The sequence below is a fragment of the Schistocerca americana genome, chromosome 3 (genome assembly GCF_021461395.2).
Source record: "Schistocerca americana isolate TAMUIC-IGC-003095 chromosome 3, iqSchAmer2.1, whole genome shotgun sequence".
Classification (NCBI taxonomy): domain Eukaryota; kingdom Metazoa; phylum Arthropoda; class Insecta; order Orthoptera; family Acrididae; genus Schistocerca; species Schistocerca americana.
The window spans coordinates 771,916,465-771,940,320 of NC_060121.1; the positions used below are offsets into that span (position 1 = coordinate 771,916,465).

The following is a 23,856-nucleotide window of genomic DNA, read 5'->3' on the forward strand; positions in this document are numbered from 1 at the left end:
GTGCAATTTCAGAAACTTTACTGTTCATACCACCAATTTCTTCATAAGTACTGTGCTTGCAGCGTTAGCACAAAGTGCTTATTGATGTACAGAACAATGAATCCCGCCTAGCGATCGTTGTAATTTTTTGCTCTTGCAGTACCCATCACTTATGTGATTGCATACTAGCTACTGAATATTCTAATACCTCTCTTCTGTTATCGCCATTCAGTTTTAAAGACTTGTGACAATAGATCCCTAGATTACCTCTTTTTGTGCAAACAGGCAGTGGATTTGTGAACGTCCCTTATATCACGAACAAATAGCGAAGGGTAAACTGCGCTGACACCACGATTCTGCCGGACAGAAGAGAGTTGTGCCGACCGGAAAATGCCACATTGCAGCACTAAAGGAAATATCGCGATGTACCGTTTATTTCCGAGAAGGACTGAGCAAAGCTGAGAAAGCCGAGCCTCAGACTGCTCACTCAGCTCATGTGTGTTTGGTCCTCCGTGGCTGTTCCTGATTTGTGACATTTGCTTGCCTGTTTTGAAGATGCTTTCGTATGGCACACCTATAGTATTTAGACTTGGATTAAATTCGATCATGGAACCAAATGACTAATCAACGAAAATGTTTCTTCACCAATGAATATGTGATAGTACCAAGTATATACATTTTGCCTTTTATAATGTAAACGCTGTCTGGTAAGGCACTTCCCTTTTACATGGTACAATAGGGAAGAGGCCAGAACAGAACTATTGATTAGGAACACAACATCGAATAGCAATGGGCAGCAATACTTTTTTTCTGTAGACATATGTTGGGCTTGGTCTAGATAAATGGTGAAATAAATCCTCATATCGTTTAGCCCAGAATACTTGCGAAAATTAAGTCGTCTATTAGGGTCAATCATGTTACAATTTAGGGAGAGTTTTCCAATAAATGCTAAGTAAAAAGTTCCTGTAACTACACTGTAGGAATTGTGAGTGTACCCTCTACGGCTCTTACTTAATATTGCTTAAAGTTGTACCATATTGCAGTAAAATGCCTCTTATTGTTGGCCATGTTAAAATTATGATTATATATACTTCACTCTTTTTACAGTATAGTTTTATGCTATTTTTTTTTTCCTTTCTTCAAGCGCTTCATTTTTATCAGATGTTTCATGGTACGCAGTGGTTTATCTTCAGCAAGTGTAATATACAACTGATAATGTTTGGAATAAAATAGTTGGGCGCTACTGCAAAGTTAGAGTGGCGGACGAGTAGCGGAAGAAGTAGAAAGCCAAGGGGTAATAAGTGAGTAGAGCACTATTATAATTACAATGTTATGCGTTATTGTGTACTACTTTGTTTCGCTAGTTTAATTATTCTTAATTGCTCGAAAAAAATTTCATTATTGTCGTCGTGAATAGGTAATTTGTGGTTGACACTTGAAGGAACCGCGCATTACCCCTTGCGTCTTGCTTTGGGTACTTGTATGTTTAAAATAGTATTAGTACGCACAAATTAAGTCAAGTGCTGGCTACGCGTTGGTGGTATGTTATTAGTGTGTATTTGAAAGTACACACTCAGGTAAAGATGAATATTCAGTTAATGGGTTTTATTACGACAGAATTTCGATGTCATTATTGCTTAGGCAGATTAAACAATTCTTAACAGGTTGTAGAATATAATTTTCTTAGAGGTTCGGAAATTAATGTTGTGGTAAACTACATAAAATTATTTCTCAGCGAGTCAGTTATAAAGAAACAGCAGTAAAATATTACGCAGGCGAAACATCGTATAGACACAGGTGGCGATCGAGACTATTTTGTTGTGCTTATTTAAATTTGTCAATGGTAGACTGTGTGACGAAACTGTGTTATGGTCTTTGGGGAAAAACCAAAGTGGAAGAACGTCTGAATAAGTGCAATGTAGCGTCACATGTCAGCAACTTCATCCAGTCGTTTGTTACCGACTAGGTAGCATTGTGAAAGTACCGTGTTGCTCTTGGGACCTAAATCGGTTGTCATTACCAATCTGTCACAGTTAAAGGTTCCTTCTTCTGCCAGCGAATCGTCGGTTGAACTTGTTTGTGCGTCATGGAATCATCTACTCACCAAAAGTCCGTAAATACGCTTTGTATCAACGTATACTTAAGTTCCAGATAATTAATACAATGTTATGATTGAAAACTTAATGACGATAACATTCTAAATGGTGAATTGAGTTCCGGAAACATAATGTACTGTTCGTTAGAGATACTGAGATTTGCAGTAAGTAGTGAAATGCCGGTAGCGTAATAATTGCGGCTCTATAGATTAAGTGCGCCAGAAATATACAGTTCTTGCCGGATACCTATTAGGTACAGTCGCACAGGCAAGTTCGAAACTTAATGAATTTCCTTTATACTTACTACATTGCACGTACAAGGGATTCCATTTCTGTTAACTCGTTTATGCAGAATCTTTGTAGACTCTTACAGGTAGTTGAGGGTAGGGGAAGGGGCCGGGGGTATTGCAGTAAAGTAGTAGTAGTATACTTGAAGTGAGTGAACTGTCTCATTTGTACCAGTTAAGTTACACACTGAATGCCTTTAGTTGTGCCATGTAGTATGCTTGTGTATTGTTATCCTTGCAGCGATTGGAAATTGATATTATATAGCTAAAAAATAAACTAGAGAGAAATTTACTAAGGAGAATAGAAAATGGCCAGTGACTGAAACTAGTAGCAAATTAACAAATTGTTCTGATGCAGCCTAGTGTAATGAATTTCATGAAAAATATTTGAAATGTGTTATAGTTAGCTTGTGAGTCAGTAAAGCCGGCAACTGTGAATATGGAGTTTTATTTTTGATGACCTACCGGTCTGTAATGCAGGTTAGTCTAAATTTAATGGGAACAGTTTGGTAATGAGCTGGTGAAGCCAGCAAATGTGACAGCATGAAAGTAACTGGTAAGTCTTGTTATGACATGAATTTGACAAATATTTGTATTTGACAAGTGGTTTTGCTGTTACGAGTCAGAGCAGATGGATTATATTTGTAGGTTTAATATTTCCTGTCATGTAACAGGGTAATATTTTGAGCATACTTTCGTCAGGCAGAAATTATCAGCCCAGAAGTGAGCTACCTAGAATACACACTGTGTTAATTTGTGTAGTTAAAGTAGCTTTTGGTTCAGGCCTAATAATTTGGGGAGTCTTAAATTAATGTTACTTGCCTGCGGTATTTCATTGATATCAACAACGTCTTTAAAATGAAGAGCAGCATCTTTTCTATGAACACCTATAGAAAAGTGATCTGTATGTTGCAAGCAAATGCTGGATACTTTCGAAATGGTATGGAGCACCCAACAACATATATTTTCGATAGGCTTGCACAATTCTTGAATGCTGTTAAGGAAACATTGCTGATTTACAAACTGAGTTGGAAGAATTTTCCTCCTGCAAATTTTTCTATGTACTGCAGGAATGCTTGAGGTCCGTTTCAGTTCGTTATAGGGGCATGTGATTCAGTAAAGTTATTGGAAAAGTAAATACACTTTTTTGATATACAGGGTGTTACAAAAAGGTACGGCCAAACTTTCAGCAAACATTCCTCGCACACAAAGAAAGAAAATATGTTATATGGACATGTGTCTGGAAATGCGTACTTTCCATGTTAGAGCTCATTTTATTACTTCCCTTCAAATCACATTAATCGTGGAATGGAAACACACAGCAACAGAACGTACCAGTGTGACTTCAAAAACTTTGTTACAGGAAATGTTCAAAATGTCCTCCGTTAGCGAGGATACTTGCATCCACCCTCCGTCGTATGGAATCCCTGATGCGCTGATGCAGCCCTGGAGAATGGCGTATTGTATCACAGCCGTCCACAATACGAGCACAGAGAGTCTCTACATTTGGTACCGGGGTTGCGTAGACAAGAGCTTTCAAATGCCCCCATAAATGAAAGTCAAGAGGGTTGAGGACAGGAGAGCGTGAAGGCCATGGAATTGGTCCGCCTCTACCAATCCATCGGTCACCGAATCTGTTGTTAAGTGTACGAACACTTCGACTGAGTTAAACCATAAGTGTGTAGAACTCTTATTTGGCTAAAAGGCTTCTGTGAGGAATTCCGTGTTTCTTTTGACAGAACATGTGTTCCACAATGCTTCTGAAGAGCAGGCTGGGGAAATGAGAAGGCCAGCCTCACTAACTGCAGACAAGCACCTGCCCACAGCCCAACAATTTTATGGGGACAAATTCCTCTTAAAAGGACACTTATCTTGCACATCCAGCTTGTAAACTTTCGGGTCTACAAAACATCCACCAGCTACATACGATAAGAAGAAAAACAAATGGCAAAATGAAAAACAGTCACACATGCTAATCCAGATCTCCAATTACAAAGCAGTGTACCTGAGCAACTGCTTGATCAAGGAAATTTGCTTACCATCCTCTGAAATATGTTAGTGAAAATTTATAGAGAAAAATGTTCACGTTACAAATTGTTCATTGACAACATAATTAGACATCCGCAGGGGACCATACTTTTGGAATTTCGAGAAAGTTTTACTGACCACATCAGGTGTGATTTAATCCCAATGAAACAAAGGCCCTTCAGACAGTTGGGGACCAGGAAGGTCCCTTGCAGATGTGTCTGTGGCCTTAATTTTGCTCCAAATTCTGTGACCGATGTGACAAAGTGTTCATTCAATCTGGGTGGATCATGCAAAATTTGACATACCATGCTGCTTTACACTTATTTGGAGCACCTTTTATGTTACTTTCACATGCAACTTTGTTGGCTTTTATCAGCTTAACTTTGTAGTACTTTTTACTCCCAAAAGCATTGTAAACCATATCCTCTGCGCAGCCCTTCGATTATCCTCACTGTCATATATTCAATAGAGTATGAGCAATTTTCTCTAATTTCTGCCAGTTCATTTTTTAAAAAAGTCATCAAAATTATTTTAAAATCTAATTTTTCCTGTTTGACACTCATATACAGATTCCCAATTTGTTTTCTTTAACTTGTCAATGAGTAACATAATGTGCTTCTCTCTTTGACCTTTTAGCCATGCCACACTAAATTCATTTGAAAAGTTAGTTGTGTATGATAAAGTGTTAAAAACAATGGAATGTGATCTGCAAATACTGTGTCAGCCACACACTTTCCTCTGTGCAAATTAACAATAATTTCGTGTAAACATGCATCATTATCAGTAGGACACTTGTTTGTGAAGTGTAAGTTTAAACATCTTAAAATATTCAAAAATGTTCTGTAGTCTTGTTGTTTTGAATCTCCCATTTCAATATTTAAATCTCCACAAATAAACAACCTTTATTTTACTCTTAAAAATCTGTTAATCATTAATTCAAACTGTTCAAAAATACATTTATATGTATCTCCATCCCCTCCCCCCCATGAACCATGGACCTTGCCGTTGGTGGGGAGGCTTGCGTGCCTCAGTGATACTGATAATTGTACCGTAGGTGCAACTACAACAGAGGAGTATCTGTTGAGAAGCCAAACATGTGGTTCCTGAAGAGGGGCAACAGTCCGGATGATTGACTGATCTGGCCTTGTAACACTAACCAAAACGGCCTTGCTGTGCTGGTACTACGAACGGCTGAAAGCAAGGGGAAACTACAGCCGTAATTTTTCCCGAGGGCATGCAGCTTTAATGTATGGTTAAATGAGTATGGCTTCTTCTTGGGTAAAATATTCTGGAGGTAAAATAGTCCCCCATTCGGATCTCTGGGTGGGGACTACTCAAGAGGACGTCGTTATCAGGAGAAAGAAAACTGGCATTCTACGGATCGGAGCGTGGAATGTCAGACACCTTAATCGGACAGGTAGATTAGAAAATTTAAAAAGGGAAATAGATAGGTTAAAGTTAGATATAGTGGGAATTAGTTAAGTTTGGTGGCAAGAGGAACAAGAGTTCTGGTCATGTGAATACAGGGTTATAAGTACAAAATCAAATAGGGGTAATGCAGGATTAGGTTTAATAATGAATAAAAAATAGGAATGCATCTAAGCTACTACAAACAGCATAGTGAACGCGTTATTGTGCCAAGGTAGACACGAAGCCCATGTCTACCACAGTATTACAAGTTTATATGACAACTAGCTCCGCAGATGACAAAGAGATTGATGAAATGTGTGATGAGATAAAAGAAATTATTCAGATAGTGAAGGGGGACGAAAATTTAATAGTCATGGATGACTGGAATTCTGTAGTAGGAAAAAGAAGAAATATAGTAGGTGAATATGGAATGGGGAAAGCAGCCTGGTAGACACACAGAGCATAACTTAATCATAGCTAACACTTGGTTCAAGAATCCTCAAAGAAGGTTATATACATGGAATGGAAACACACAGCAACAGAACGTACCAGCGTGACTTCAAACACTTCGTTACAGGAAATGTTCAAAATGTCCTCCGTTATCGAGGATACATGCATCCACCCTCCGTCGCATGGAATCACTGATGCGCTGATGCAGCCCTGGAGAATGGCGTATTGTATCACAGCCATCCACAATACGAGCACGAAGAGTCTCTACACTTGGTACCGGGGTTGCGTAGACAAGAGCTTTCAAATGCCCCCCTAAATGAAAGTCAAGAGGGTTGAGGACAGGAGAGCATGGAGGCCATGGAATTGGTCCGCCTCTACCAATCCATCGGTCACCGAATCTGTTGTTGGGAGGCCGTACGAACACTTCGACTGAAATGTGCAGGAGCTCCATCGTGCATGAACCACATGTTGTGTCGTACTTGTAAAGGCACATGTTCTAGCAGCACAGGTAGAGTATCCCATATGAAATCGTGATAATGTGCTCCATTGAGCGTAGGTGGAAGAACATGGGGCCCAATCAAGACATCAACAACAATGCCTGCCCAAACGTTCACAGAAAATCTGTGTTGATGACATGATTGCACAATTGCGTGCGGATTCTCATCAGCCCACACATGTTGATTGTGAAAATTTACAATTTGATCACGTTGGAATGAAGCCTCATCCGTAAAGAGAACATTCGCACTGAAATGAGGATTGACACATTGTTGGATGAATCATTCGCAGAAGTGTATCCGTGGAGGCCAATCAGCTGCTGATAGTGCCTGCACACGCTGTGCATGATACGGAAACAACTGGTTCTCCCGTAGCACTCTCCACACAGTGACATGGTCAACGTTACCTTGTACAGCAGCAACTTCTCTGGCGATGACATTAGGGTTATCGTCAAATGCATGAAGAATTGCCTCGTCCATTGCAGGTGTCCTCGTCGTTCTAGGTCTTCCCCAGTCGCGAGTCATAGGCTGGAATGTTCCATGCTCCCTAAGATGCCGATCAATTGCTTCGAATGTCTTCCTGTCGGGACACCTTCGTTCTGGAAATCTGTCTTGATACAAACGTACCGCGCCACGGCTATTGCCCCGTGCTAATCCATACATCAAATGGGCGTCTGCCAACTCCGCATTTGTAAACATTGCACTGACTGCAAAACCACGTTTGTGATGAACACTAACCTGTTGATGCTAGGTACTGATGTGCTTGATGCTAGTACTGTAGAGCAATGAGTCACATGTCAACACAAGCACCGAAGTCAACATTACCTTCCTTCAATTGGGCCAACTGGCGGTGAATGGAGGAAGTACAGTACATACTGACGAAACTAAAATGAGCTCTAACGTGGAAATTAAGCGTTTCCGGACACATGTCCACATAACATCTTTTCTTTGTGTGTGAGGAAAGTTTCCTGAAAGTTTGGCCGTACCTTTTTGTAACACCCTGTAGATATGTTGGACATGCTTTATTTATAAGGGAAAGCCATTAAATTCCTTTGGTAGTGCAAAAAATTTTCTTAAGAAGATGTTTAAACTCTGGTTTGTTTACCTAGCTCAGTAATCCTGATGTGGATTTCCCTTGTGTTAACCAAATCATTTCATGCATATGCCTTGTTAGTTTCAACTATTGGCTGTCACTGAAATTTCCATTTGTATGCCCATCATGAAGACTTGCTGACTGTAGTGAAATCCTATACTTTGTTACTTTATTTGTACGGGCAGTTACTGACTATTGTCAGTTTTTCTTACTTTCATTGTCCTCCACACCTATTCCCTTCTTTCTTCAATCAAAATTGAAGAAGTTGGATTTCCTCTTGGGTAATTTTGCATTTTTCCGTATCCTTTGTGTTTTTCTTTATCTGCAGGTTAGCTGTTTTCAATTTTGCAAAATAATTAATTTTCTTGTGAGTCTGTGACAGTCTATTCTTTGTATTAAGTAAAGCAGTTGTCAATCTGAAGAGTGTTTTGAACACCACAGTAGTTTAGTAGGTGTGGTCCTATTGGAGGTGGTATGTTGGGAGAACCATGATCATAGATGTCATGTTTATCCAGGTATTTCTCAATTCCATTTTTTGTTGTTTGGTTTCATGTTCTGTCAGCAAGTGATTTGTAAACGAAACTTTCATTAAAACAGATATGTAATTGAATAAATGAATGTAGCAATATGCTAAGCAACCCAGCAGACAAAAAATTTGGCTCTGTAATTGCCTGGAGGAAGGTCATTTTCCGTGTAATTTGTAAATAGCAAAAATTAGAATTGAAATGATGAAAATGGCATAACATCTGGAAATAGAGCCTATTCGATGCAAAGGTTTATAGCAGTAGAATTGAGGGTTGTGAGCCAACTGTGACTGTAGACTGAATGCTGTGCATGTAGCTCTCAATTGTTATCAGAACCATAAAGAGCTTTACCCATGTATTAATAAAATATTTCATAAATCTTTCATAAGCATTGACGGTTTCTTCAGAGCACTTTGTTCTGTTTGATACAGATAGGGCTTTTTTCTTTCCTTTTTTCTCCAGCTGGTTGCAAAAAGTGTTTGGTTTATTGTAAATTTATTGGGATACCGAAAGTAATGAGCTTCAGAGTGTTTTTACGTCAATGTTTTAAGATTTTAAAGGAATACCCTGATGGGAAATATGGAAGCATTTGATTTCACCCGTCTGCTTTGACCCATGACATGACAAATATGGTGGAAATGACCAGTGCCTATGATGTCTTTAGTTAAAAAAGACAACAAACACAAAAATACACCTAAGAACGAAAAACACACACACACACACACACACACACACACACACACACACACACACACCTTCCACAAAAAACCTAATCAAACTAACAGGACAAGAGTGGGAACTCGGGGTTTTTTGGGTGGGGACAAACTAAATATAAACACAGGCCACTACACCAAATGACAAAAAACAAGACACCACAACCTTCCCAAATTCCACTATACACAAAATCCACTGGAATCGATCACTTCCCTTGACGTATATATGTCAATAGAAACAACTGATACCACACTATGAATCTCAAAACTTTCACCCATCACCACACTTAATCCTACCACAAAAAAAACCCTAGAAAATCAAAATTGCAATCGAACACTTCCCTTGACCTATTATCCTTGAGACACCTCCACATATAGCCGTACCTGGTTAGAGACGCCGGAACTTTAGTAAGCCTCATTTCTTGACAACACACTGAACACTTCACAACTTCAGCCAACAGGCCAAATAGCTGAAGAAATACTATTAGAGACAACGCACTGTTCCCATAATCACTGACAACCAAAACCAAAATCATTAACTCACTGAAAAATATTCTGCTGAAAGCACAGTCACCACCGATACCACACACGCGCAATGCTAGCACGCAAGTGAAACCCATATGCCCCATAACACACTACCCATAAACACACCACCAGGTAGAACCACTGACCGCAACAATACACCACCAATAAACATGCCACACACACAAACTAAACAAAAACATCACCTAACACACAACACATAAACACACCACCAGAGAGCACCACCGATCACATCAAAACGACGCCTACAAAAACGCCTCTCTCACAAACTAAACTCCGCGCCGTCGTGACGTCACACACAACAGCCGTACGTCACGGGTCAAAGCAGACGGGTGGAATCGAACGCTTTGGTTGACCCCCTAGTGATGATTAGATATTGATCCAGACAGGTGAGCTCTTTTGTGTGCATCAGAAATACAGTACTTTTCTAGGATTCACTTAGCAAATGGATTTATAGTTTATGCTGTGGAACAGTATACGATATTAGACACTGAAGCTGATGAGATGTAAGCATGCTACAATATTCCTCATCCATTCTGTCTCCTCAAGTGCTTTCAAAGTTATTCAGTACGTGATCTTAGTTCTCCACCACCATAGAATGGTGAGCAAGTAGTAATTCTGTTGGGTGCATTGGAGTTAAAACAAATTTGGCTGCAGATGAAGTTACGAAGGATACCTGCATGGGAATACAGCATGACAAAGTGCTGCACTTTTATTTGCTGTCACTTCATAGCCTATGACATAATACTCTCAAACAATTACAACAGTAATTGCTAATGTTCCACAGTGTCTTCCATAAATAAGTGTTTTATGTGCTTTGGTGAACAGAGCAGTTTCATTTGTTCCATGAACACTTGGTTCAAATCAAATAAGAGTTGGGCCCATTAGTTAAGATTGGGTAAAGCTAAAAAAAAAGAGAGAATCTTCTAGTGATTTACCATGATATAGTCAGGCTTATTATTTACGTGCTAAAATAGGCATAAGTCCAAGAAAAAAGACATCTAAGACCAAGGAACTTGCAGTGGCACCCACCCCACTGCAACCTTCAAGCTCTGCATCTGAGGATGAGGTGGAGATCCTGGTGTCCACTGAGGACCTGGATCTCACCGGTTCCTCCGACGCAATGGATAGCACTTGCACAGGTGCTCAATTGGTGGCGGCGTAATCTGCCTCCCCAGTCCCTTCACTCCTTTCTTGGCCATGGCTAATGTCATCCTCCAGTGGAACTGCAGCAGTTTTTTCCACCATCTTGCTGAGCTCCAACAACTTCTCAGCCTTCACCCGTTCCTCTGCATTGCTCTTCAAGAAACTTTGTTTCCAGCAATGCACACTCCTGCACTCCGTGGCTCTCTGGGTTATTATAGGAACTGGGCAGCTTATGAAAGGGTCTCTGGTGGCGTCTGCATCTATGTCCTTCACTCCCTTCACAGCAGAGTCTGTCCCTCTGCAAACACCTTTAGAGGCTGTCGCTGTTCGGGTGTGGACTACACAGGCTGTTACTGTCTGCAGCCTGTATCATCTACCAGATGATGTCCCGCAGCATGTCCTGGCTGCGCTGATAGCCCAATTGCCGCCACCTTTTCTGTTACTGGGCGACTTCAACGCCCATAACCCTCTGTGGGGTGGAACAGTGGCAACAGGCCAAGGCAGCACCGTTGAGCATGTATTGGCACAGCTCGACTTTTCCTTTTAAATGATGGTGCCTTCACACATTTCAGTGTGGCACATGGCACGTAATCAGCCATCGACCTTTCGATCTACAGCCCCAGCCGTTTACCGTCTGTCCAATGGAGTGTGCATGACGACTTGTGTGGTAGTGACCACTTTCCGATCTTTCTGTCACTGCCACAGCATCACTCTTCTGGGCACCCTTGCAGATGGGCTATGAATAGGGCTGACTGAGACTTGTTCTCCTCCATTGCTACTATTGAGCCTCTTTCGAAAGATGCCCTTGATGCGGTGTTTCACTCGGTCACCACCGGCATTGTTACTGCCGCAGAATCTGCCATTCCCTGTTCTTCTGGGTCCCTGCGCTCTCACTGAATGGAGCAGTTTTTACTGACTCCGACATACTTGCAAACTGCTTAGCAGAGCATTTTGCTCTGAGTTCCGCTTCTGCAAATTACCTGTTGTGGCGTAACAAGCTAGTTACGCCACACTGAGATGGGAGCCGAAAGGCACGCGTACACACAAGCCGACTGGCGTCAAGTCTGGAACAGGATAACTATGGAATGGTAGCAAGAAAAGTACGTAGCTGCTTTATACTTAACTTTTAATCTTTGTTGGTTTACAACGTTCTTCTTGAGACATTTATACGATAACTCTCAAAGTAGGTAAGGCTAATGGCGCCTTGCTAGGTCGTAGCCATGGACTTAGCAGAAGGCTATTCTAACTGTCTCTCGGCAAATGAGAGGAAGGCTTCGTCCGTATTGTCGCTAGCAATGTCGTCCGTACAACTGGGGCGAGTGCTATATCGTATCTCGAGACCTGCCTTGTGGTGGCGCTAGGTCTGCGATCACACAGTGGCGACACGCGGGTCCGACATGTACTAAATGGACCGCGGCCGATTTAAGCTACCTAGCAAGTGTGGTGTCTGGCGGTGACACCACATTACCCACTGGCCTTCCGCCCCCTGAAAGAGTGGTTAGAACGTCGGAGCCTTTCCTTTCACAAGCGCCACCCTGAATCCTACAATGTTACGTTCAGTGAGTGGGAATTCCAAAGTGCCCTAGCCACTTGTCCTGATACGGCTCCCAGGCCAGATCGCATCCACTGTCAGATGCTCAAGCACCTCATGGCGGACTGCCAGCGACACCTCCTAGACCTTTACAATCGTATCTGGGTCGAGAGTGAGTTCCCTTCGCAATGGCGGCGAAGCATCGTAATACCCATTTTGAAACCTGGCAAGAACCCACTGGAGGTGGACAGCTATTGCCCCATTAGCCTCACCAACATTCTTTATAAGTTGCTCGAACACATGGTGAGCCGGCAGTTGAGTTGGGTACTCGAGTCTCGGGGCCTTCTGGCTCCGTCTCGGGGTAGGTTCCATAAGGGCCGCTCTGCTGCCGATAATCTGGTGAGCCTGGAGTCTGCCATCCATACGGCCTTTGCCCGCTGTCAGCACCTCGTCGCTGTCTTTTTTGACATGCAGAAAGCATACGATACGACATGGCGACATCACATCCTCTCTACGCTTCATGGTTGGTGGTCTTTGGGGTCTGCTGCCGATTTTCATAAGAAATTTTCTGTCACATCGTATCTTCTGCGTGCAAGTTATGGCCTCCCACAGTTCCCTCCCGAGTTCAGGAGAATGGGGTACCGCAGGGATCTGTCTTAAGTGTCTGCCTGTTTTTAATTGCAGTTAATGGGCTCGCTGCGGCGGTGGGAACGTCTGTCTCAGCTTCCTTGTATGCTGACGACTTCTGCCCCTACTATAGCTCCATTGGCATTGCAGCTGCTGAACGTCAGCTGCAGGGCACTATCCGCAAGGCACAGTCTTGGGCTGTAGCGCATAGCTTCCCGTTTTCGGCTGCCAAGACCTGCGTTAGGCATTTCTGCCGGCGACGCACTGTTCATCGTGAGCCACGGCTTTATCTTGACGGCTAACCTCTTACTGTTGTGGAGACACATCGGTTTTTGGGTATGGTTCTTGATGCCCGGTTGACTTGGCTCCTTCATATCTGGCAGCTTAAACAGATGTGTTGACGGCATCTTAATGCTCTGTGTTGCTTGAGCCACACCAGCTGGGGAGCAGATTGGTCTACCCTCTTACGGCTCTACCAGGGGTTAATTCAGTCCCGTGTGGATTATGGGAGCCTGGCTTATGGTTCAGCATCCCCTTCTGCGTTGCGGGTGTTAGACCCCATCCTTCACAGTGGGATCCAACTTGGCACTGTAGCTTTCCGGACCAGCCCTGTGAACAGCATACGTGTGGAGGCAGGTATCCCTCCACTGTGGTTACAGCGCCAACATTTACTGGCCGCTTATGCTACACATGTTTGTAGCTTGCCTGGGCACCCCAGTTATCATCTCCTGTTCCCTCAGTCTGTCGTCCGTCATACAGAACATCGGCCCCGGTTGGGTTATACAATTGCAGTTCGCATCGGGGAGCTTCTCTCCTCTTTTCCGGGCCCCTCTGCGTACACCCCCATGGTGTGTGTCCCGCCCATGCCTTCAGCTCGAATTGGCACAGGGCCCGAAGGACTCTGTCCCTCCTGAGGCCTTCTGCCGCCACTTTCTTTCCATCCTTGCCACGTATCAGGGCTCTGGCGTTGTCTACACTGACGGTTCGTTGGTTGCTGGTCGTGTCAGTTATGCTCTCACTCTAGGGGACCATTACAAACACTCATTGCCGGCTGGCTGCAGTGTTTTCACTGCTGAGCTGGTCGCCATCTCGTGCACTAGAATATAACCACTCCTGTTAAGGTGAGTCCTTAGTTATCTGTAGTGACAACCTGAGCGGTTTACAAGCTATCGACCAGTGTTTCCCTTGCTCTCATCTGGTGATGGCTATCCAGGAGTTCCTCCATACTCTTGCCCGTTGCAGCCGCTCTGTGGTCTTTGTGTGGACCCCTGGTCATGTCGGCACCCCGGGCAATTAACATGTTGACATGCTGGCCAAACAGGCTGTCGGTGCACCAGCATTATTGATTGGGCTTTTGGAGAGTGACCTCAGGGCAGTTTTGCAGCAGAATGTACTTCGCACCTGGGGTGAAGAATGAAGCACCCCGCCTTCACCAAACTAACTTTGGGCCATCAAGGAGGCTACCAGTGCGTGGTGTTCCTCCTTGTGGGTCTCTCGCAAGAAGTCTGTTGTCCTCTGCCGGCTGCGCATTGGACACACCCGGATGACGCACAGCCACTTATTGCGCCGTGAGGACCCACCTCTGTTGCTGCGGATCCACTTTGACGGTGGTCCACATTTTGTTGGCCTGTCCCCTTTTAGCTGTGCTCAGGCAGACGTTTGCACCACTGCCAGATACGCTCCCTGCCCTTTTAACAGATGACCCTGCCATGGCAGGCTTAGTTTTGTGTTTTATTCGGGCAGGGGGCTTTTATCATTTAATATAAGCGTTTGTCATTTTCTTGTGCTGAGTCTGGCTTTTGGCCTATGATTGTAGACTGGGTTTTTTTAGTGTGTTTCTCGGTGGTGGGCTTTTCCTTGATAACAGAATTATTACTGAAGGTATTAAAACAGTTGGCACGTGTTTCTTAATAATAAATGTAACCTTAAATGTTAAACTGTTATCAATGATTAAAAAAATGCTTTGTCAGTTTTACTGACATTTCAGACAGGCCATATGTTTTGTTCTGCTCCTTTCATCATCTAATTTTGTGCTAGATTCCGATACTAGCAGATTCCTACAGAATCGGTGATTCTTGGACTCATGGAAACGGTATCGGTGCATGACACATCTTTAATTAAAATTGTTATGGATAAACATTCTTTACTCTGATTGTTTCAGTAGTATAGAATAAGCAAAAATACTACTTACAGGCTACCTACTTAATGTAATGAATATTTCAAGAATTACTTTTAAACTTTGGTTTTGTTTTCTTGTTTATTATGTACTGCCCTAAGAATTGCCCTCATTAAAAATGCATAGTCCAATTTATTTCACCCAATAACTCTTCCCTAGCTCTCGAGTAGCTTCAACTTTGTTACCCAACCGCTACAGAAGCAGGTTGCAAAACACTTTTTCCAATACAGAATATCAATTTAAAAAAATTTTTAAGCTCCGTATATCAATTAATCTGTAAAATATGTAAAATGCTGTGCATTTATGAATTTTGGCCATTCATCCAGAATTTAACCTGAGTATTTACCCCAGCTTATAAATGCCCAGGCATTTACATCACCAAGAAGTGCATATAAAACCACCTTGCTGCAGACCACATCGCTCCCCACTTACACTAAACATGAAGTGGTAAAGTTAGGTTAAATTTTAGTATGAAAGTAGTCTGAAATGTATTAGTTTTGTGTTTTATAGAATGACGTGTAAGTTTACAATTTTTTTCAGGTTGCCTTTGAAAATGCGGCGAAAAAAACTGAAGCCAACACTTAGAAGCATTTACCATTCCCCAAAATATCAACCAAAGGTTGTGCTGGAGCGTTTGAATCTGACATCCCTGAGCAAATACCATTTGTCAAAACCCAAGAAACAAGTTACACAAGCAGCCACACCCGTCACAAAGGTTCTTCCACTACCACCAAGGCGTAAAATCAGCATAGATTTTCTGAAAACGCAAAGTGTGCAAGAAAATGTTGTCTCCAGTGGCTCAAGTCCTGTCGCAGCTTCTCGTCCAAAACGGAAAGGAAGTACAGCATCTAACTCTGATGAACAAGAAGTGCCAGTTATGGGCACACACAAAACCAACAAAAGTGAGAGACTGAAAGCAAGAGCTCTTTCATCAGGCAAACCTCCTGATCACTCACAGCCTGAATTAGGTTTCCATGTGGATATTGAGGAACCTTCACGTCAGAGGCCTTCTAGCTGCCCACCCAGAGCAGCAGTCTCGTCCACAAGCAGTGTAAAGAAGGGAAATTATGAGGAAGACGGGTTTGTGAACAGTGCAGATGACATATCTAGTCGAGAAGGAACACCTGATGCTTCATCTAGTTCCCGGCTTTGGCCCACACCAAAAATTGTCTCTGTGTCGTCAATGGCAGTACTAGACAGTGAGGTAAGATGGTTGTTGGCCAGTGCTTTCATAAATGATCTGATTGTCAGCTCACAATTACTCAAGACATGTTGATGTTTAGACGTCATTATTTTATTTTTGATTTACCAAAGAATCTGGCAGCAGTTGTCTGTAGTGTCCAACTGAGTAAATGTTAAATTATAAAGTGTCATTTAACTACAAATAGTTAGACATCATTAAATTTCAGAGACACATTTAAAGGTTTGTTCCTTTCTACAGTTTTTTTGGATTTTCTCCCTCTTTAGTGTATTAGTCTTTGGACAATAATCTAAATTTAATCATAAAAATGTGAGACAGAATTGCTGTTGGGTATTTACCTGTAAGTATTAAATTTCAGTGGGCTACTGCCAATCATTGCTTGATAATCATACCAGTTTCCATTTTTCTACTGTATTTCCTTTATTGCATTGCAGTTAAAGTGTGAAGATGCCTTTGATGGCTTTGCACACTGCTCCTTGCATAAAATGTATGGTGACAGATTACACATAGTGTGTGGATTGTGTGGCTGGGATTGGTAAAGTGTACATCACTGACAGCTTTCATTTTTTTGAAGTTCCTGCTCAAAATCTAAAACAGTAGTGGAAATAGTTATGTGCCTGCTAGTATGATCTGTTATGGTGCACCAGTTACACAGATCAATATTTAGGCTCTTAAGGTTCTTCTTGAATTAATCCTTATTCAGAGCAGTATTATGGGGCTTTCTGCATGTGTGCACTTCCACAAAATTTGGCAAGGTGGTCTAGAGATAACCAATCCATCTGAGTTGGTGACCAGTGATGGTGAGTTTCATAGTGTTACTAATCGCCACTTCAGGGACACATGTATAAACGTGTTCCATTTTTATCTTCATAGGGTATCTAAGCTTGTGTTGAACTGTTAGTTTTTTAAAATCACATTGCTGTAGCATCCATTTATTGCAACCATAGAGCAAGGTAGAAACAAGTGCTGCTCAGACACCATCAGGTTGGTGCAGTGTCGGATCTCTTTGTTGAGGAAGACTGTGTGTGTGTGTGTGTGTGTGTGTGTGTGTGTGTGTGTCACATCCAAAAGCAGTGCGGGCATCAAGCATGATTTTCTCCACATCCTTTTCCAATGATCAGTTAGTTGATAATGCACATCCTAGGGAGAGGAAGTGCTCTAATTGTTCCAAATGTGTGCTGGAAATAGATATTGAAATTGGGAAAGGCAATTTCAAGGGCTAGTTCTGTGAGGGCCTTTGTTCTTTGGCTATTGATCAGGCCAAACTGTTTATGTGCACCACTGAAACAATGTAGATGGCTGCAGCTTTGTTGATGTATAACAAGGAGAAGCATTATCATCTGCATACTGCAGTTCAGTTACCTGGGTGAGATTTGTGAACATTCTAGAATGGAATCCAGACTGATTAAATAGTCCCTTACCAATTCTGTATTTTTCTACACCTTCATTGTTCAGATGGTGTCTCATAAAACACGACTGAGGCATGGGGCAAACAGTGTTGGCATGAGGACACATTGTTGTTTGAGACCATTGGTAATAGAGAATTTATCAGGCATTTCGCACTTGCCCAGACACTCACAAAAGTAAGAGTGTGATTAGAGAAGTCTGGTAAGTTTTCGTGAAATGATGGAAAATTTTTGTCGCGGTTTCATGGTTGGTTAGCTCTTGTACAATATACAGTTCATTGACAGCTATATGAACTGGTCAGTGTTGACAGTGATAGAAAATGGAGAAAACAGAATTGAAGGCTTGGACTGCTGCACATATCGACAGAATTGGATAAATTTCACGCGAACTCGACACTATTGTGAAAGACTGTTTACTTTTGTACGAGCACCAAAGGTGAAGTGTGCTCTGGCCATCCAAGTGAGGTCACCCCTAAGGAAACCATTGACAAAATCTATGATATGGCAGTGCAACACTGTCAAATCAAAATTCCTGAGGTTACTGAGACTGTAGGCTTCTCAAGTACGTCAGTGCATAATATCCTGCATGGAGAATTGGCTATGACAGTGCTGTGCATGAGCTGGGTGCCATGATTGCTCAGGCAAGGAAAAGCACAACTGGCACATTCAAACACACTGTCTGGTGGAGTTTAATCCCAATCCATGAGACTTTTTGCTCCGATCTGTGGCTGTCGATGAAACCTGGATCCATGATGAGTCAAAACAATGGACAGAGGCTGGTGAAAGTGCACCCAAGAAAGCAAAGACAATTTTATCAGCTGGTAGAGTGAGGGCCACTGTCTTTCAGCATTCCCAAGGAATAATCCTCATAGATTGCTTGGAAAAGGGCAGAACTGTAACTGGATCCTATTATGCTTCATTGTCGGATCATTTGATACTTGTTGGCTAAAGAGGAAAAAAAGGTTGGCAGGCAAAAAACCGCTGTTTCACGGAGATAATCCACCATTACACACATCAGCAATAACAATGGTAAAAGTGTGTGATTTGTTCTTGGAATTGGTTCCACGTCCACCCTATTCATCATACTTTGTCCCAAGTGACTTTCCTGTTCCCCAGCTTGAAACTTTGGCTTCCTGGGAAGAACTTCTCATCAAATGAGGAAATTATAGTTGAAGTCAATGAGTATTTTTTTCAGAATTTGATAGAACATAATATTTTTCAATAGGATGAGAAAGCTGGAAGATTGCTGAACAAAGTTAAGAAGTAAGATGGGTTGTTTACAAAACAAATGTAGTTCCTATTTTACAAGACTTATCAAACCACCCTCGTTCAGATAGTCTCGTAATCATTGAAACTAGTAGTCTGTTCCTCAGGAAAGACAGCGTAAGATGGGAAATTTGAAAAAGGTAGGGCAGGCTAGACGGGCAAGGGATTTATAACATACGAATGCATGGTTTACAGCAATATGTACTGATAAAGTTATTGCATGTTTTCTCACAAATTATCTAGATTGCTTCTTGTATTATGCTATTATCCCAGAAACTATCAGTCTGTGTAATAACTGAGGTCTTCAAAGCAATAAGACGTCTGTTTTCTAGAGGTTGCTCTGCTGCTGCTGATTTCTCAGGGTACTGAAGGCTAAAGCATCTCTTGTGTTCTACAGTGCTGTTCAACTGTACTGTGTGTCCAGCAGAACTGTCCACACTCGCGATGGGGAGCCCATTAGCTCCAGTTACAGCCAACCTGTTTATGAAGTACTTTCGAGGTCATTGCCCTGGACGCAGCTTCTGCAAAGCCTAGTTGCTGTTATCAACATATTATCATCACCCATTGCAGAAAATTTCTGTTCTGAGGATCTTGGTGCATTGAGTGAAAGCTGTATCAGACACTGAAAACCTGTTGTAGGAATTGAGACATTTCAGGAAAGTATCTAAGGAAAATCTATTAAACAACCACCAGCTTTAGCAAGTCATCTTTCCAAGAACATGTAAGCTGTAGGACCCTGAGGAAGAGTTACGCAAGATTGTGTTTTTGCCATTTTGTGGCTCATTAACAGGAAAGATTAACCAGATTATGAAGAGGCACAGACGGTTTGGTTTCCAGGACTCCAACAAAAATTTGACAAGTGAATCTTGTGAAAGATGTAGACCTCAGAATTCCAGGAGTATAAAAGATACCGTGTGGTCATGGACAGTTTATTCGGACAGACTGTTCGTACTATTGAACAGTGCTGTGTAGAACCTGAGAACTGCTTTCACCTTTGGAACCCTAAGAAATCAGCAGTAGCAGAGCATGCTCTAGAAAATGGACACCACATTGCGGTTAGAGACATATGCTATTATTACTTGGACTAATAGTTTCTGGGATAGCATAATAGAAGTGAGATAAAAATTTGTGGCAACATCCTTGATAAAGATGGCAGCCTGCAGTTAAGCACAGCTTTGGATCTGGCCATCTGAAAGTTGAAGCAGGCACACAACAAAAACATTATTGCATATCATATGCCGATGGAGTGAGCACCAGTGATGTCATGGAAGGCAGCACAGCTATATAAAGGCAATAGCACCAACTGAAAGACAGTTGCTGTCACTTGATAATGACTGAGGAGTACTCCGCTGCAAGCTTGTGGTTTTTTGGACCATAGATAGATAGATGCTGAATGAAAAGCATGTGGCTGTCAAGAGAAATGCGTGATGCCTTTGATGACTTACGCAGCAGAATATAATTGAATAATCTTTCACAACACCAAAGAAATTTTGCTGTATGTAAAGGCTGTCAGTGGCTCCAAAGTTTGTGTACAGTCCGTAGCAAATTAGGCATGAAATGAAATCAAAGGTAGCAAAGAAAAGTTGATATGCCGTAACTTCATTTTCAGTTGTTCCTTCATGAAAGAAAAACCTAGAAGAATTGCCCCAATTTAAGCCTCCTAACACTGAAAGGATGAATGAAATAAGTATTAGTGTCAGTGGATTTGAGAGAGAACTGAGATCATTAAAATTGAACAAAGCTCAGGTCTCAGTGGAATCCCTGTCAGGTTCTATACTGAATTTTCTCCTGAGCTAGCCTGTCTTCTAAATGCAATCTTTTTTCGATCCCTTGAACAAAAACCATGCTCAGTTCTTGAAGAAAAAAAAAGGGCACAGGTTACATGTGTCTGCTATAAGGGTAATAAGGCATCTGCAAAACTATCATCCTGTATCCTTGATATCAGTTTGTTGTAGAATCTAGAATTTATTCTGAGCTCAAACATAATGAGAGGTATCTTGAACAGAATGACCACCTCAATGCTTACTAGTACAGATTCCAAAAGCATTGATCATGTGAGACCCAACTTGCACATGACATACTGAAAGCTTTTTATCAAGGCAGTCGGGTAGATACAGTATTTCTTGATTTCCAAAAAGCATTTTGATCAATTCCACACCTATGCTTATTGCCAAAGGTACAGTTCTATGGGAACTTTGTGACTGGATTGAGGGCTTTTTGTTAGGGAAGGTGCAACATTTTATCTTGGATGGAGAGTAGCCATCAGATGTAGAAGTAACTTCAGGTGTGCCCGAAGGGAGCTTGCTGGGACCCTTTCTATTCATATTGTACATTAGTGGTCTTGCAGACAATATCAGTAGTAACCTCAGACTTTCTGCAGGTGATGCAGTTGTCTAAAATGAAGTACTATCTGCAAGAAGCTGCATAAATATTCAGTCAGATGTTGGTAAGTCTTCAACATGGTGCAGAGATTGGTAACATGCTTTAAATTTTCAGAAAGGTAAAATTTTGCACTTTACGAAATGAAAAAATGTAATATCTTATGACTAATAACAACAATGACTTCTGGTGGAATCTACCAACTCATACAAATACCTGGGTGTAAGGGTATGAAATGGAATGATCGTATATTCAGTCGTAAGTAAAGCAGGTTGTAGACTTTGGTTTATTGGGGAAATAAAATCAGTCTACAAAGGAGATTGTTTACAAATCACTTCTGCAACTAGTTCTAGAAGGTGGCCAAGTGTGAGGGGACCCATACCAAATAGGACTGAGGGGGATATTGAACATATGCAGAGAAGGGCGGCATGGATGGTCACAGGTTTGTCTGACCTATGGGAGAGTGTCAGAGATGCAGAAGAAACTCAGATGTAAACTACCTTGAGGAAGTCTACTAACAAAGTTTCAAGAATCTGCCTTAAATGATGACTTCAAGAATATACTGCAATCCCCTACTTACTGCTCACTTTGCAATTGTGAGGATAAGGTTAGAATAATTACTGCATGCTCAGAAGCATTCAGTCAGTCATTCTTCCTGTGCTCCCTATGTGTATGGAACAGGAAGAAACCACAATAACTGCTACACTGGGCTTTACCCTATGTCCAGCATCTTACCATGGTCTGCAGAATATAGATGCAGGTGTAGATGTAAATGTTGCTGTAGAAGTCATATTGCGTTGTTACTTGGGAGTCCTGGAAGGGTAGGTTCAGCCACATGATTTGAAATCTTTTCTGTCCTCCTTGCTTACTGGCCCCTTTGTAAAGTGCGAAAGTAGCGTGTTTAAGTGTATCTGGTAAGTGTAGGCAAGCATAGTTGTTGTGCGTGCAGTGTGGTGTCCTGTTTGTGTTTGGGGGGGGGGGGGGGGCTGGTGAATGGAGAAAGGAGAGGATGAAGTCTGGTGCCGGCACATAGCCTACTTCTATCTAGTAGCACCAAGGGGGCCATAGAGCTTAATGTCCACACCTGATTGATGGATCACCATCAACAGTGTCACAGGGTCTCACTTCGTGAGACTCTAGAGAGTTTGGAATTTAATCGTGGACACTGGCGCAAAATCTGGTGATAAGAAACTTCATACTGTCACCCATTTTACCTTGAAGGCAAAGGGAAAGCAGCCAACAGTGTGTGTGCGACCCACATACACTCCTGGAAATTGAAATAAGAACACCGTGAATTCATTGTCCCAGGAAGGGGAAACTTTATTGACACATTCCTGGGGTCAGATACATCACATGATCACACTGACAGAACCACAGGCACATAGACACAGGCAACAGAGCATGCACAATGTCGGCACTGTACTAGTGTATATCCACCTTTCGCAGCAATGCAGGCTGCTATTCTCCCATGGAGACGATCGTAGAGATGCTGGATGTAGTCCTGTGGAACGGCTTGCCATGCCATTTCCACCTGGCGCCTCAGTTGGACCAGCGTTCGTGCTGGACGTGCAGACCGCGTGAGACGACGCTTCATCCAGTCCCAAACATGCTCAATGGGGGACAGATCCGGAGATCTTGCTGGCCAGGGTAGTTGACTTACACCTTCTAGAGCACGTTGGGTGGCACGGGATACATGCGGACGTGCATTGTCCTGTTGGAACAGCAAGTTCCCTTGCCGGTCTAGGAATGGTAGAACGATGGGTTCGATGACGGTTTGGATGTACCGTGCACTATTCAGTGTCCCCTCGACGATCACCAGTGGTGTACGGCCAGTGTAGGAGATCGCTCCCCACACCATGATGCCGGGTGTTGGCCCTGTGTGCCTCGGTCGTATGCAGTCCTGATTGTGGCGCTCACCTGCACGGTGCCAAACACGCATACGACCATCATTGGCACCAAGGCAGAAGCGACTCTCATCGCTGAAGACGACACGTCTCCATTCATCCCTCCAGTCACGCCTGTCGCGACACCACTGGAGGCGGGCTGCACGATGTTGGGGCATGAGCGGAAGACGGCCTAACGGTGTGCGGGACCGTAGCCCAGCTTCATGGAGACGGTTGCGAATGGTCCTCGCCGATACCCCAGGAGCAACAGTGTCCCTAATATGCTGGGAAGTGGCAGTGCGGTCCCCTACGGCACTGCGTAGGATCCTACGGTCTTGGCGTGCATCCGTGCGTCGCTGCGGTCCGGTCCCAGGTCGACGGGCACGTGCACCTTCCGCCGACCACTGGCGACAACATCGATGTACTGTGGAGACCTCACGCCCCACGTGTTGAGCAATTCGGCGGTACGTCCACCCGGCCTCCCGCATGCCCACTATACGCCCTCGCTCAAAGTCCGTCAACTGCACATACGGTTCACGTCCACACTGTCGCGGCATGCTACCAGTGTTAAAGACTGCGATGGAGCTCCGTATGCCACGGCAAACTGGCTGACACTGACGGCGG

The 23,856-nt window shown here is 42.8% G+C and overlaps 1 protein-coding gene across 4 annotated transcripts in view; it reads left to right on the forward strand.

The window, feature by feature from the left end:
• The first annotated feature begins 1,189 nt into the window (after positions 1-1,189).
• The window catches only part of LOC124605708, a 48,282-nt gene continuing 25,615 nt past the window's right edge, over positions 1,190-23,856 (forward strand). Inside the window, exons 1-2 of one of the 4 annotated variants that reach the window (XM_047137578.1) lie at positions 1,190-1,280; positions 15,638-16,301. In XM_047137578.1, coding sequence (XP_046993534.1) covers positions 15,651-16,301 — 651 coding nt within the window. In that variant the 5' untranslated portion in view covers positions 1,190-1,280; positions 15,638-15,650. Of the gene's footprint in view, positions 1,281-1,446; positions 1,557-1,860; positions 2,089-2,899; positions 2,919-15,637; positions 16,302-23,856 lie in introns of those variants that run through there. The other 3 variants (XM_047137579.1, XM_047137577.1, XM_047137580.1) reach the window with 3 other exon arrangements.